The 16,258-nt window shown below is 42.6% G+C and overlaps 1 protein-coding gene across 6 annotated transcripts in view; it reads right to left on the bottom strand.

Moving 5' to 3' along the window:
* Positions 1 to 16,258, bottom strand: part of MED12L (mediator complex subunit 12L) — a 388,873-nt gene that overhangs the window by 43,306 nt on the left and 329,309 nt on the right. For all 6 annotated transcript variants that reach the window (XM_033957964.1, XM_033957968.1, XM_033957967.1 and 3 more), the window contains 4 exons: positions 8,909 to 9,065; positions 8,193 to 8,410; positions 7,528 to 7,617; positions 4,125 to 4,345 (listed from right to left, as the gene is read on the bottom strand). In XM_033957964.1, coding sequence (XP_033813855.1) covers positions 4,125 to 4,345; positions 7,528 to 7,617; positions 8,193 to 8,410; positions 8,909 to 9,065 — 686 coding nt within the window. The remainder of the gene's footprint in view (positions 1 to 4,124; positions 4,346 to 7,527; positions 7,618 to 8,192; positions 8,411 to 8,908; positions 9,066 to 16,258) is intronic.

The following is a 16,258-nucleotide window of genomic DNA, read 5'->3' as shown; positions in this document are numbered from 1 at the left end:
TAACACATGCATGTTAGTCTACGGATGCATTAGCGTGCACTAATCGGTTAGCGCACCTTAGTAAAAGAGGGGGTAAGTTAATTTAGGTGCCGCTAGGCATGATTGTATAAACAGTACCTAACTTTTATTGGCATTCAGTAGGTGCAGTTTTTGAGAAGTGATTGGCGACCGCTTTTAAGGTTGCCACCGACAATGGCACAAGTTACAGAATTTGGGTCATACTGTATACAGTGGAACCTTGGTTTACGAGCATAATTCGTTCCAGAAGCATGCTCGTAAACCAAAATACTCGTATATCAAAGCGAGTTTCCCCATAGGAAATAATGGAAACTCGCTTTGATACGTTCCCACCCACCCCCACCCGAGGCCAGAGGCATTGCCCCCCCCCGGCGCGAACCGGCACCCCCCGCCTGAACAACTTGAACTTACCCCCCCGTTTGGCACCGGCACACAGCCCACAGGACGTGCTGGTGCCGCTTGAAGATATTCCTGCCTCTGCCGGGCCTTGAGCATGCATCTGCGCATGCTCAAGGCCTTCTAATTCTCCCTCTCGCTGAGATTAATTAGAAGGCCTTGAGCATGCACAAATGTATGCTCAAGGCCCGGCAGAGGCAGGAAGATCTTCAAGCGGCACCGGCACATCCTGTGGGCTGCGTGCTGGTGCCAGACGGGGGGATAAGTTCAAGTTGTTCAGGCGGAGGGTGCCAGTTCGAGCGGGAGGGGGAGCAATGCCGGTTCTCAGGGGGGGTGGGTGCTCGCAAATCGAGTCAACACTCAGTTTGCGAGAATGTTTTGCTCGTCTTGCAAAACACTCGCAAACCGGGTTACTCGCAAACTGAGGTTTGACTGTATAGCAAAAAAAAAAGGAGACTCTCTGAGTAACTGAAATATGACTTAATGTAGAACTTGAAACAGATGGATTTCTGGAAAAGAATTGCACATTTTAAATGAATGAACTCAAAACATTTTAGTGCCAAGTAAAAAGATAAAACTGTGTATTCACAGGGCACTATCCACTGTTAAGTACCAGAGTGGTTGTGATCTTTGAATACAAAGACAGCCTTGCGTGCAACGCAACATAAATACAGAAATGACACTGTGTCACAGATGCTCCTTTTTACTCATGTGAAAGATTTTCATTCCCACGTTGCTTTGATTAAAACAGTTTATGTTAACCTTGGAAATGATACTGTTTGTTGCACGCAAGGCTCAGTAAGATTATTTTGCTTTTCAACATATAGTTGGAAAGCCAAATTGATTATTAGAAACTGTACTCAGAAAGCAGAAAAGGAGGTGCTACTTGGAATGGACAGTGGTGAAAGGAAGCAGGGGGGAGCAAAAGCCCATTCGTTGGATACCACTGCTGGAGGTTGTGGTAAGAGAGGATAGCTTAGCTGGTTTTAAGAAAGGTTTGGACAATTTACTGGAGGAAAAGTCCATAGTCAGTTATTGAAAAAGACATGGGGGAAGCCACTGCTTGCCCTGGATCGGTAGAATGGAATATTGCTACTCTTTGGGCTTTGGCCAAAGTGACGTGGATTGGCCACCATGAGAATGGACTACTGGACTTGATGGACCTTTGGTCTGATCCAGTAAGGCTATTCTTATGTTCTTATAACGACATGGGAATGAACATCAAGCAATTGAAAGAAGCCGTGGAAAACAGGGAAGCATGGTGAGGACTGGCCTACAGAGTATCCGAGGGTTGGATAGAATATTATTGTTTGTTATGGTTTATCATTATGGTTTTATGCCTTTTCGTAGTTTGTGACATTGTTTTAATTATGTATGTTGGATTGTAACTCGCTCAGAATTGTTGGATGGTTGCGAGTAAAACGTTTTTAAATAAATAAATTAAATAAATAAGAGCTCAGATAAGGGAATCCTAAATGTACATTCAGGGCTGGATTTTCCTATAGGCTAACTAGGCTTCAGCCTAGGGCCTCAAGATCAAGAGGGGCCTACATTCAAATTGTTAGCAAAATTAAAATTACACTATTCTAAAAACAGTGAACACTAAAACACTGAACCGAAAATAAGGAGAAATTCTACGCTTCGGGCTCGGAACCGGCTCCGGCCGCAACGGGGCGCCGACTCGGCTTCTCCCTTTCTTTTTCTCGCCCTGGGAGGAGGATCGGGGAGGGAAAGACGTCAGTCCGGAAACAGCTGGCAAAGTCCATCCCCGCGGGGAGAGAGGCAAAACGTGGATCCTTCAGGACAGGGCGGCCCAGACTGGCATCGGGGGAGGGGGTGGGTTGGGGGTTTCAGTGGAAGGGGGATGGGAGGCAGGCAGGCTGGCATCGGAGAGGAGGTGGGGGGGTTTAATGGAAGGCAGGCAGGCAGGATGGCATGGGGGTGTTCAATGGAAGGGGGATGGGAGGCAGGTGGGCATCGGAGGGGGGGTGAGGTGAGGAAGGACGCACTGGGGGCACTATGGACATAGGAAGGGGCAATGTTGTGTGTTATGTTTGACTAGTTATTGTTACAAGTACTATATATGGTGCTGAGAATAAATGTCCAAATAAGTGTTCTCGACTTTTTTTTATTTATTATCACATTTTTTATAAAGGTTAGTACCAATAACAACATGTTTCATTTAACATATTGATATATATCACAGTAATGATGTATTTTATTATCTCTCATGTAATTTACAAACTTAAAAGTGGGAGGTGAAAGGGCCTCATAAGTGGAATAGCCTAAGGCCTCTTTTCATCTAAATCCGGCCCTGTGTACATTTGCCACATATGAACACAGAGAACATAAACGTTTAGGTGAATATGACCCTATACCTTTGAAGGTATGTAAGAATCAAAGCTACTAGCATTCTGTGAAAGCAAAGGTGCTCATCTGTTAAAAAAGACCAAACAGGACTAATCCATAATCAGCTGAATAAATCACACATAAGTTTGCGATGTCATTTATCAGTCTGCTATGGATGTTTTTATATAGCCCTAACATCATAAACCACACCGGTCTTCTTGGCCCAGTGGCTTCAATGAAAGAGCGAGTGGAGGTATCTGCTGCTGCAAATGACGACTAATACTACTATTTATCACTTCTATAGCGCCGAAAGGCATATGCAGCACTGTATAATCTTTCCTTAGGGTCATGACATGGATAGCACAGACATGGGCATCTCTTGTCCTCGAGGGCCGGAATCCAATCGGGTTTTCAGGATTTCCCCAATGAACATGCATGAGATTTATTTGCATGTACTGCTTTCAATGCATATTCATTGGGGAAATCCTGAAAACCCGATTGGATTCTGGCTCTCGAGGACCGGAGTTGCCCATGTCTGGTATAACATATAGGTTTAAAGCAGGGATCTCAAAGTCCCTCCTTGAGGGCCGCAATCCAGTCGGGTTTTCAGGATTTCCCCAATGAATATGCATGAGATCTATGTGCATGCACTGCTTTCAATGCATATTCATTGAGGAAATCCTAAAAACCCGACTGGATTGCGGCCCTCAAGGAGGGACTTTGAGATCCCTGGATTAAAGAAAAGCTTGGCAATATCTGGGGGTACAATCATTACATTACAAGTTCTAGGCATAAGTGTCCCTCTCCAGGTTTATAGAGTGAAATGGTGTGGTGGCAGTGTTAATCCACTTTCTAAGGTAGTATAAAGAAATAAAACAAAGAAATAAGGTGATACCTTTTTTATTGGACTAACTCAGGGGTAGGCAACTCCGGTCCTCGAGAGCCGGAGCCAGGTCAGATTTTTCAGGATATCCACAATGAATATGTATGAGATGGATTTGCATGCACTGCCTCCTGAAAACCTGACCTGGCTCCAGCTCTTGAGGACCGGAATTGCCTATCCCGGACTAACTCAATGCATTTTATGATGAACTTTCGAAGGTAACCCTTCTTCAGAACAGAAATAAGCAAATGTTGACCAACATCTTTATATATACTGGCATTTCTCAACATTTCCTTATTTCTGATCTGAAGAAGGGGGGGGGGGTACCTTCGAAAGCTCATTATAAAATGCATTGAGTTAGTCCAAAGGTATCGCCTTATTCCCTTTGTTTTATTGCCTCTGCACATTCCTATTGTGAGTCCCCCCAAAATATGCAGCATGCACAAGCAGGACCCTCAATGCAAAGAAAATTTCTCACCGCTGAGTGTTGGTTAAAGGTTGTAGGTAGGCAGCAGCCTGCTGCTGAACGTAACCACTTGACTGTTGTTGCATCTGTCTTAGTCTTTCCATAACAGCTGGGCCTGCCTGAGCTCCTGCATAGGCTCTAGGGTTGTAGGTAGGGGAAAGGACTGCACTACCAGCTGGCTGTTGTTGCAAAGGCATTGGAGAACTGTACATCGTGTATCCGTGGGGTAACGTCTGTAAAAACAAAAGAGCAAGATGAAGCCAGAGCTAAAACCCCTCAAAACCACACACTGAGACTTGCTCCTAAAGCAGACAACAGGGACACAGGAGCCACCAAATGGATATTTCGGCTGGATGCCGTGCTGCCGAACATAAGCGTCGTTATACATTCCAAGTTTCCAAGTTTATTATAAGATTTGATTAATCGCCTATTCCAAATTCTAAGCGATGTACAGCTAAAAATTACATAGTTAGGGGAAACATACATGACTAACAAAATTATTACTAAACATATTAAAATATCATTAAATACATAACATAATATAACATGACTAAACATGACTAATAAGACTATTTTTACATACAAGATCAAACAATGGGAAAGTTACAGGAAGAAATACAATTGAATATAAAAGAAACAATTAAGGTTAATAACACATTGGGAAAAGGGGAAGAAATTTATTGTAATTTAAGGAGAGATTAAAAACATAAGAAATTCAGTTAATCACTAAAAGCGTCTTTAAAAAGGAAGCCCTTAAGTTTGCTCTTAAATTTGTCTAGAACTCTTTCCTCTCTTAAGTAAATTGGCAGGGCATTCCAAGCTTGGGGGAGCCGTAACCGAGAAGATAGAATGACGTCGTGTACTAATAACTTTTAAAGAAGGAACGACCAATAGATATTGTTCTGTTGACCATAGTACTCTCGAAGTAGTATAAGGAATTAAAACTTTATGAATAAATGCTGGGCCTGCCTGAGCTCCTGCATAGGCTCTAGGGTTGAATAGTATGGCTTTGAGAGTGAGCAAACATAATTTATACATTATTCGATAAGCAACTGGTAACCAATGTGCTTTCTCAAGTAAAGGAATAACATGATCAAATTTCTTAACTTTCTCATTAAGCTTGATTGAGGCATTGACAGAGAAGGTAATGACGCTTATTCATATGTTATAAGCCAAGCAAAACATTACTTTCAATTTTTCAGTCTTGCCGGTTTCTTTGGCAATTGACCGCCTTCACAGAAAAGGTGCAAAGCACTTCTGGCCACGGAGGCATGGAGATTTAAACCAGGGTTCAGCTGGTCTAAATCCTCATGCTTAAAAGTTGGGTGCAGACCCCAGTGCTATGCACTGTTCTATACATGGCGCCTTACTTGCAACAGTGTTTATAGAATGGGCGCAAAAAAAAAAAAAAATATAGGATGCTCAGGGTCGGATTCTGTAAGCAGCGCCTAAATCAGAAGGCGTCTAGAAAAAAAGGTGCCAGCCGGGTGTCAATCACGCTTAGGCACCATTACAGAATTGCGCCTATCGAAAAACTTAGGCACCAGTAATGTAGGCCAGGGTTTTACTGGCCTACATTGCAGGCAGCTAAGTTCTTTAGAGAATCATGCCTAGTGGTGCCCTTCTTGGTCTCCACTCCCAAACATGCCCACGTAGGCATTAGTGGACATTAGGTGCAACTATAGAATTGGGTAAGTGCCTATCAGCCAATTAATTTTTTTTTTTCAATTATGAGCATGTTAAAGCTCATAATCGATTCTATTAAGATGGTTTGGGTAATCAAGTTAGTGGCTTCTTATAGAATCTGCCCCCCCCCCCCCCCCGTGCTAAAGCTAGGTGCTGTTTGCTGAATTTAGCCCTATATGCTAATGCTGCTAGCACACACTAAGGGACAGGGAGCTGCCACTTAAGACATAGAAGCATGTATGTATGTATTCTTACCACTTATACATGTGAATAACCTTTTAGAATACTGACTAGCAGAAATGTACACAGCATGATTCAGTGGCGGGTAAATGCAGTCCCCGGTTTAAGAACGCTCGACATATGTCAAACTCGTACTTACAAAACAGTACTGCCTCTCCCTTCCTGTGCCAATGCCTCCCTTGCTGTCCAAACGTGACCCTCCTCCTCCCTTCCGTATCCCAATGCGCCCCTCGTCTTCGTTCCATGTCCCAAATTCGTGCCTCCCATGGGTGTTTTTCCTCCTCTGGCCAGCTCCCTCCTCCCAGCCGCACTTTTCCTTGCAAAGCCATGAGCGGTGGCTCAAGCACGCGGTCCCCTGGTCTTCACAAAGCCGTAATTGACGGCTCGGGCATATGGCTCGCTGACCCAGAAGCCTTCCCTCTGACGCAGGCGTCAGAGGGAAGGCTTTTGGGTCAGTGGACTGCATGCAGGAGCCGGCAATTTTTTTTTTCTTTTAATTTATAAATTTATTGATCTGTTACAAAATAACAACTTAGGCAATAAACAAATTCAAGAAAAATACATCACAATACAAAAAAAAAAAATTATCTTATCAAGTCCACATTATTATGGGGGCTGATTGTCCTGAAGGGGTCTCCAAGAAAATAAGGAACAAAAAAAACTAGATAACAATATTTCATAACCTCCTAGGTTATTATTTTTTTTTTAGTTTTATGACATATATTATTAAACTAATAAAACATTGTACATCATTAGCACCGCTGCTGAATAAATTATTGATAACGCACTACCAAGAAAGATCAAGATTAGTACCATGCTCAAATCAAGGCAGAAATTAGTTTATATACCAGTGTAAGTTAAAACCCATTTCCACCTTGAAAACACATTTAATAAAAGGACCTAATTACAATGATTTTAGTTTTAAATAACTTTGATGACAGCTGTGCTGAAACCACCTGGTTAGGAATTTTTTTGAAAATCATTTTTATTAAGGAGTTAACAAGAGAAACAAGCATAATACAGTGTAAATATAGTCAAACAACGGCAGCCAGAGGAAGAAAACATCAGGTATCATCAAGAAAATAGAATACATCAAGAAACTACAGGGCTGTCCAAAAAAAAAAAAAACCCCAAACAAAAACGGTCTCTTTCTCACATCTGCTCCACAATTTTTCGTTTTTACAACATAGCATGCCCTCTCCCCCCCTACAGCGACAGGAGGGAGAACAAGCTCACCATACAACACAACCCATACGGATTGTGAAAATATTGCACCCTAAATAAATAAATTCTGAAGTATTTTTTTTGCTATATATCGCTTCTTTCTTTGGGCCCCTTTTACAAAGCTGTGGTAGTGAGAACCAGCGCAGCAAATATAACACAGCCCATAGGAATTGAATGGGCAGTGTTACATTTGACAAGTGGGAACTGCTACCGTGGCTTGGTAAAACAGGCCCTTTACGAGTACTTCCCAGAATTATCACAGTACCTGTGCTTGCTGTATCCCTGGATATTGCTGAAGCTGGGAGGAAGGGCGTGTTTGTTGAGCAAACAGGACAGCCTGGTCCACTGACTGGCCCTGAAAGATCGACACAAACCACACGATTAAAGTTTATTGGCAATATACTGTAATTCTACTTCAGACCATAGGACCATAGGATCAAAACCAGAATGTATTCATTTTGAACTCAGACCTGGAGAATTAAATCACAAGTAAACTTATTAAGCTTTTAACAAAATTATTTGCCTTTCATAATGCAAATGCATATTGGCAACCTTGTCTTATTAAATTCAGTAACCCTGTTTATAGCAAAGAAACAAACAAATGTATAATCATTTATTCAGTAGAAAAACTGAGGTACTTAAAAATAAAACCTATAGCATAACTCATTTATATGCCAGCAGTAGCAGACCCCCTTAAGAACAATGCACAAAAATATACAGGAAACTGGAGTTAAACATCCACTGAAAATCCCTTCTGTGAGATCTAGAGTATGAAATTACAACAGAGACGTAAGATGGAATGTAGATTAGAGCGTAGATTTCCTATGAGCATTGGAAGTTTTACCGCTGAGGTCGGCGATAAAAAAATGCTAACGCGGCTTCATAAAAGAGGGGGGAGGGGCTAAATTTGCATACTGGCTTTGTGCATACCTGTTGGAAAGGTCTGGGGTGGGTCTGCTGCCGTAGGAGACGTTGCTGCTGCTGTTGCTGTTGCAAGAGCTTCATCTGTAACAGCTGCTGTTGAGAAGTAATAGCATGCAGAGAGGGCGGCTGCATCATGGTACCAGAGCGTCTTTGTAACATGTTGGAAAGAGCCTGTTTCGTGTTCGTTGGGGTGAATGAACCAGCAGGGTCCAGTCTGGAACCACCTAAAATAAGGAATAATATTATTATTATTATTTTTTTAATCTGGTTAGTATTGGACTAGCCTAGTGACACAGCTGGCAAGTGTTGTGCATTGCCATATGGACAGTTCCTGATTCAGCCGTTGAATCGAGCCAACTAGGGATGCTGCAGAGGCAGTGATTAGATCCCTAAAAGGAAGAGGGTCACGCGTCACTGCTTAAAGATGACAACCAAGTGGCCTGATTCAGAGCCCACAATTTGAGGGTTCTAGAAGGAACCCAGAGCATGGCCCCTGTCTAGAGCTGTCACAATAATAAGCTGAACTGGATGCGTTTGGAGGATGGGTTGCAAGATAAGAGGGCGAGAAGCCCTAGCAGTTAAGAATAAGAGTTCATGAGACCAGATCCCAGATTTTTGTTCCAATAAAGGAGGAAACAACGCAGTCAAAATGAAAACAAAACAAAAAATTCTCTGCACAACTTCTATGAAACTCCTTGCTTATAGGACTAACATTTAGTTACCTGGAAGAAGGGGCTGATTCTGTAGGAAGAAACCAGGCTGTTGTGGTTGTCCCATAAGATTGTATCCCCATGAGGCAGGCTGGGATAGGTGCATCATTTGGGAGTTCATTGGTGAATAATTAGGAGGTACTCTGTATACATTATTCGGTGGGTACTCCTTTAAGAGCAAAAGAAACGACACTAGCATTCATACATTGCTCACTCATAAATAAAAGCTGTAAAATTCACCTTCCATCGCAACCTTGAGGGCAGATGTACAGCAAATGGGGATCACAAAATTATGTAAAAAATAATTGAATATATGCACTATGGGGCTCATTTTCAAAAAATAAAAACATCCAAAAGATGACATACACCGGCACTTGGATGTTTTAATCGCCAAAATGTCCAAGTACTGATTTTTTTTTAACTTGCAGGTCATTTTCACTTCATTATGTCTAAATCTAAAAGCGGGCACGTTAGAAGCGTGCTTTGGGTGGAATTAGGATGGCCCTAGGACTTGGATGTCTTGCAGGATAATAAAACCTTTTCAAAGACATCCAGGGCGTCATTTAAACATTTGGAGTTGGACCTGTTTTAAAAGTGCATAAGGGCCAAAAAGGTATCCAAACAGAGCAGATGACTACTGGATGCATAAAGACATGATTCCCCCTCCCCAGTAGTCACTGACCCCCCTCCCATCTCCAAATATATGAATGAAACAGTACATACCAATCTCTATGACAGCTGCAGATGTTATGGGAAATCCTAGTAGAGTGACAAGAAGGTGTCTAGAGTAACCTAGTGGGTGGAGTAGTGAGTAGGATCCAGGCCTATATCCCACCCTACCCACTACTTTTATGGTGGAAAGTGTGAACCCACTAAAACTCACCTAAAATCTACTTTATGGTCATATCGGTGAAACCTGCAGCCATAAGAGCTAATGGGGTGGTAGACAGGTGGATATAGTAGGTTTGGGGGGAGTTTTGGAGAGCTCACCATACACTACAAGGGGATTATGGTGAAATGCGAACCTGGCACCCTTTATGTGAAGTTCACAGCAGTGCACCATAAGGTGCCCCACTGATCTGTTGGCACGTCTGTGTATCCAGTCCATTAAAATGCTGGCCCCCTCCAACGTCCAAATAGGCTTGTTTGGGACTTTTGGATTTTCAAAAATGGCCCAGAAATCTAGACATCCTAAGGGCGAGAATATCTAGACAAGTCATTTACTGACCCGTCTTTTGGACGTCCTTGCAGAAACATCCAAAGTCGGACTTAGATGTCCTATCGAAAAGGCCCCTCTATATATCCTAACCTGGCTCTAAAATACCAACAGAAGGAAAGTTTTCCGAAAGTTTCTTCTGATTAAGTCACATACTGGAAAAGCCATAGTTACATAAGCTGAAATGCTACAATTAGGAAAAGAAATGGCCTAAAATCAGGCAGACATGTTTAACAAAAAGTAAACTTTTATATTTTCATTGTTTTCCTACGATTATCATTCATCCTTGAGCCATTCCTATTAAAATGTATGAAATATCTCTTCCAGCTCAGATACTTCCATCATTATTGACTTAAAGAATTTGAACTAACATTGCCCTGACTGTAGTCAGACTCCAAGCAGACATTACGCAGATACATATAAATGAAGAATGTAATATAAATAACAAGAGAGGGGAACAAGCTGTTAAGAACACAAATGATAATGAGATGAGTCTAAGAGTCTAGAATATATTAGGTAAAGAAAGAAGGCCTAAGAAGCTAATGAGCAAGTAAATGATTTGATTAGCAAGCTGGTTAGTACTACCTGCTTGCAATGAAATTTTGTATCTTTGTCAATGGGTGATATGATCTCCACCATTTCTCTAAAAAGGAGGATCATGAAAGTGTCAAACCCTTACGGTAATTTTCTAAAGCTTATTCCATATGTACTCTAGTATACCAATAGCAGAGTGATGGAGATGTTCTACCCAAGATGCAGGCAGTAGGGGGAGCTGGCATAGTTACAGGACTGTAGTTGCATGCATGCAGTTGTCAGCTCCAGCGGCCCCTGTGCCCTCTGATGTCATTTTCCCGGTTTGGTGCAAGGGACCGGCCGAGTACCATGTGGACCTTGGCCCTTCCATACACCCCCTCTCCCCACTGCCTGGAGGAGGGGGTGCTCTACCCTAGGTTGCCCCAGAGCCAGGTATGCCACTGCATATGTAAAGCTTGTGCGACTGCATATGTGCATAAAATACGCACACACAGAGGGCCTGATTCTCTAAAAGTGCGTCCCGATTTTAGGCAGCTGTAGGCGTCCTACAGCTGTCTAATCAGCCAATCGGGATGCACGTTTTTTTTAAAAAAAATGCTCCCCAGGCAGGCCGCCTATATTGAAGGCGAGGCCCGCAAGACACCTAGGCCCTGATTCTGAATAGGACGCCCGGGAGAGGCGTCCTATTCAGAATCGGCCTAAACTAAACCCCGATTCTGTAACCGGCGTCCATGTTACAGACGCGGGTTAGAGAAACGGGTTAGATTAGACACGGCCCGCTACACTTATCGCGGCAAGGGATCTCTCTGCCGCTATAAGTATAGCGGGCCACGGCCCCCTGACCAGGAGGGTGCCCAAACCCTCTGCACGAAGACGCACCCCCCCCCAACACTAACGACCGCCCCCCCGACACTATTGACCGCCCCCCCCCGACATTACCGATCCCCCCGCCCCCGACAATATCGATAGCTGGCAGGAGGGTGCCCAATCCCTCCTGCCCGAAGACGCACCCCCCCCGACGCTAACCCCCCCAAACCTCCACTCCAGCAAACCTGTTCTTAGATGGGTCTTGCACGTCTTGAGCCGGCAGGCACGCCTCGTCGAAATGAAGAAGGCCCGCCCCTTCCCGGCCCATCCCGCCGAAGCCTAAGGCCTGATTGGCCCAGGCTCTAGAAGCCTGGACCAATCAGGCCTTAGGCATAGCGGGTCCGCCCATCCCCACTTAATCTAAGGCCTGATTGGCCAAACAGACCTTAGATTAAGTGGGGATGGGCGGACCCGCTATGCCTAAGGCCTGATTGGTCCAAGCTTCTAGAGCCTGGGCCAATCAGGCCTTAGGCTTCGGCGGGATGGGCCGGGAAGGGGCGGGCCCGCTTCATTTCGACGAGGCGTGCCTGCCGGCTCAAGACGTGCAAGACCCATCTAAGAACAGGTTTGGTGGAGTGGAGGTTTGGGGGGGTTAGCGCCGGGGGGGTGCATCTTTGGGCAGGAGGGATTGGGCACCCTCCTGCCAGCTATCGATATTGTCGGGGGGGGGATCGGTAATGTCGGGGGGGGGCGGTCAGTAGTGTTGGGGGGGCGGTCGTTAGTGTCGGGGGGGGGGGTGCGTCTTCGGGCAGAGGGTTTGGGCACCCTCCTGGTCAGGGGGCCGCGGCCCGCTATACTTATAGCGGCAGAGAGATCCCTTGCCGTGATAAGTATAGCGGCTGCTTCTACTTACAATGTAGGCCAGCATTTTGCTGGCCTACATTTTAAGCTTCTCCTCTACTAGGGAGACACGTAGGGCCGCCTAGGTTCAGCCTAAGGCCCGCCTAAGGCCCTTAGACGAGCTTAGGCATCTTGCGGGTCTCCCTAGGCTCCCGGAGGTGCCTTCAGGCTTGCCTGGGGAGCAATTTTTTTTTTAAAACGTGCATCCCGATTGGCTGATTAGACAGCTGTAGGACGCCTAAAATCGGGATGCACTTTAGAGAATCAGGGCCAGAGTGTTCATCTGCTTTTATGAGATTTGCATGTAGATATTCATAAGGGCATAGTTTGGCTTGTGCAGAGACAGATTTCTAACTACGTGTGCATCTACTTCATCTACAGAGCAGATGTAAATGTGTAGGTTGGCATATGTACACAATTGGCACTAGTTCTGGGAGCCCATTTTATAGCAGTGGTGCAGCTATGGGTGGGCCAGCAAAATATTGCTGAAAATAATACAATGAAGGTTACATTGAGTAAGAATTACCCAAAGTTCAGAATGATTTCAGAAAAGGTCAGGGAACAAGAGACATTATTGCCAATGTTAGACGGATATTGGGGAAGAGCAAAGAATACAAAAAAAAAATTAAAAAGGCCTATACTTTTATTTCATCGACTACAGCAAAGCTTTTTGACTGTGTGGATCACGATAAACTATGGAGACTCTAGCGCCAATGGGAATACCCAAACACAACTCAGCTGATAAAGAGCCTCTACGAAAATCAAAAAGCACCAGCGAGAACTGAATACAGCAACATTGGTTTCCCAAAAAATGTGGTATCAAGCAAGGATTCGTCTTGTCACCTTACCTGTTTCACGTTTCAAGTTTATTAAAAATTTGTTATACCACCTTATCCAACAATTCAAAGTGGTTGTACAATAAAATCAAGAGGGGGAACAAATAATAATAAAGTAACAATGTCAACAATGAAAACAACAGACAAATAAAACATAAGGACATATTGAAACGAGTGGAAAAAGGGAGAACTACAATATAATAAAGAGAAGAAAGGAACAAAGGAAAATACAAAGGGTAGGGTGACATGTACAGTCAAACTTGGAATGCATCCTTAAAAAGAAATGTTTTAAGAAAGTTAGGCATTGAATTCCAAAGGGAAGGAGCAACAACTGAAAAAATGGAATTTATCCTTGTATTAATGTGTCTAAGTGATGGGACTATTAATAAAATTTTGGTCTGAGGAATGGAGAGTCCGTGGTGAAAAGTATGGAATCAGAAGTTTGTTAATAAATTCCGTCTGTCCTGTTTTCCTTGTTTTGAATGTCAACAATAATGATTTATAAGTGATATGATGATCAATAGGAAGCCAATGAGCTTTGATAAGAAGTGGAGTGACATGGTCGAATTTCTTGGCCTTAAATATGATTTTAACAGCAGTATTTTGGACTATCTGTAAACATCTGATCTCTTTCCTTGTAATTCCATGATATAAAGCATTACCATAGTCCAGGCAAGAATGACCAGAGAATGAATAAGAATATTTACGGCAGAATAGTCCAGAAAGTTAGAAAGAGAACAGATCATCCGGAGGCGATGAAAACATTTTCGAACTACTGTGCTTATATGGTCGGGAAAATTGAGGTTCTCGTATAGGGTAATTCCTAGGAGCTTGATTGATTTGACTAACTGAACCGGAGTTGATTTGAGTTTGATTTGAGCGAGCAAAATGGACCCTTCCCTAGTTGAAAAAATCATTGCTTTGGTTTTATTAATGTTAAATGATAACATATTAGAGTTAAGCCATTCATCAATTTTTTCCAGCTTTTGATTAATATTGGAAATATCTTTGGGATTATCCAGGTTGATGGGGTGAATCAATTGGATATCATCGGCATAAGCATAGATGGCGAAGCCAATTGAGTGTCCCAGGATAATCAGAGGAGCTAGAAAAATATTGAAGAGGAGGGGAGAGAGAATTGATCCCTGAGGAATACCAAAGTCATCTGAGTATGATTCAGATAATGAACTGTTAAATGATACTTTTAAAGAACGATCTTTAAAATATAAGATAAACCAGTTTAATATTTGATCTGGTACTCCTATTTCCTGTAATCAGTGAATGAGTAAGTGGTGATCGATTGTGTTAAAGGCTGAGGACAGCTCTAGAGAGATTAGAATGACTTGACTTATAGTGGGGTCCAAATGGTAAGTGATATTAGTAAGAAGGCCAATGAGAGAAAGTTCAGTGGAATGATATTTTCTAAATCCAGTTTGATTTGGGTGCAAGGCATTGGTGTTTTCTACAATCTCAGAAATTTGTTAAAGACTACCTTCTCAGTAATCTTAGCTAGGAAGGGGATATTGGAAATTGGACAATAATTTGCATTATCAGCAGTGCTAACTTTAGCATCCTTGATGATTGGGTGGATGATGGCTTCTTTCCAAGGTTTTGGCACAGAACTTGTGATAAGACTGGTGGACACTAAATCTAAAAGGTGTGGCTCAAAGGTTGCAAAATAGCATTTAAGCATAAATGAAGGAATGAGATCTGTACTAGAACCATTTCTATTCATCGAGTTAATGATTCGCTGAATCTCAGAAAGTGTAGGAATTCTGAAATGAGAACATTTTGAAAGAGATAAGTAAGAAGGTTGAGAATCCAAATTAGAATAGGTAGAAGGAATTGGTTGAGTAGATGGTTGAAAAGAAGCACAAATTTTCTTAATTTTGTTAGTGAAATGATCTGCCAGAGATTGAGCAGAAGGGCATTGTAAGGATTCTGAACAGTTTAAGTGATCTGTGGTCAGCGAATGTACAATCTTGTATAATGCTTATGTGTTTTTTGCAGTAGAAATCTTTTTAGAATAATAAAGAGATTTAGCCTTGACTATTTTTGATTTACTGCATGTTCCTTATAGTTTTTTAAATCAAGGAGAGATTTACTATGCCTCCATTTCCACTTCAAGCGGCGGCGTGCAGTTGACCCCACCTACCAACATCAGCTGGTATATGCCCTATAAAGTCTCCCTATTTGCAGCGCATGCCACAAAGGCACACGCCAAAAGAGCGTGCTTAAGGAGCAGGTAATGCTCCTTAATGCGCTCCTTTGTGCGTGTCCTAGGTGCGGGCCCTCAAAATATTATCTTTTTACTTTGAAGTATCTATTTTTTATTTATTTTTCTCTCTTTATACTATTTTTTCCACCTAACTTTTCTGAGGCCCAGAAAGATCATCTGGCCAATTTTACTTAGATAAGATTACAAACAGTTGACAGAAAAAGATCTATTATACCTGAATTATACCACTTCAATAGCCTTCAGGCTTGCAGGTGGCTTATATATTTTGGAACAGTAGATATTTTTCTGTTCCTAGAGGGCACATAATTTAAAAAAAAAAAGAGTTTAAAGTAGTCTATCGCTTAAATTTCGCTTTTGACCTAGATCTTTTTCTGTTCTTAGAGAGCTCACAATTTAAAATATAAAAAACAGAGTTAAAATGGGGATTAAAGTCCACTCTGCTAACCACTAGGCTGCCCCTCTGCTCTGCATGGATGTCTGTGTGGCTATTTTTCTAGGAATACTGCCATACAGATGTCCATGTCCCTTGTTTTCCTCCATTCATAATTAGGATGTTCCAATTTGTAAAATGGCTGCTCATGATGAATGTCTCCAGCACATGAATATCCTTCTTACATGTTTTCAAACAAGAAATCTTGGAATGATTGGGAGTGTGTCTGGGAAGTAAATGGTGGGAGGAGGGGGGGTAGGATTTCTGGTTTGGAAAAGTATATATACTCTGTGCTTAAGGGGCAAGTCATGGAATAAGACTAATCTGGTGGACCAGCAAGTTTGGTGCAGCCAGCAAGCTTGTTTCCTTTACAACCATCAATGCTGACTAGCAATCATGA

This window comes from Geotrypetes seraphini, chromosome 9 (genome assembly GCF_902459505.1).
Source record: "Geotrypetes seraphini chromosome 9, aGeoSer1.1, whole genome shotgun sequence".
In the NCBI taxonomy this organism is placed as follows: Eukaryota; Metazoa; Chordata; class Amphibia; order Gymnophiona; family Dermophiidae; genus Geotrypetes; species Geotrypetes seraphini.
Note: the sequence above shows the minus strand (reverse complement) of the source record. Positions and strands in the feature narration are given on the sequence as shown.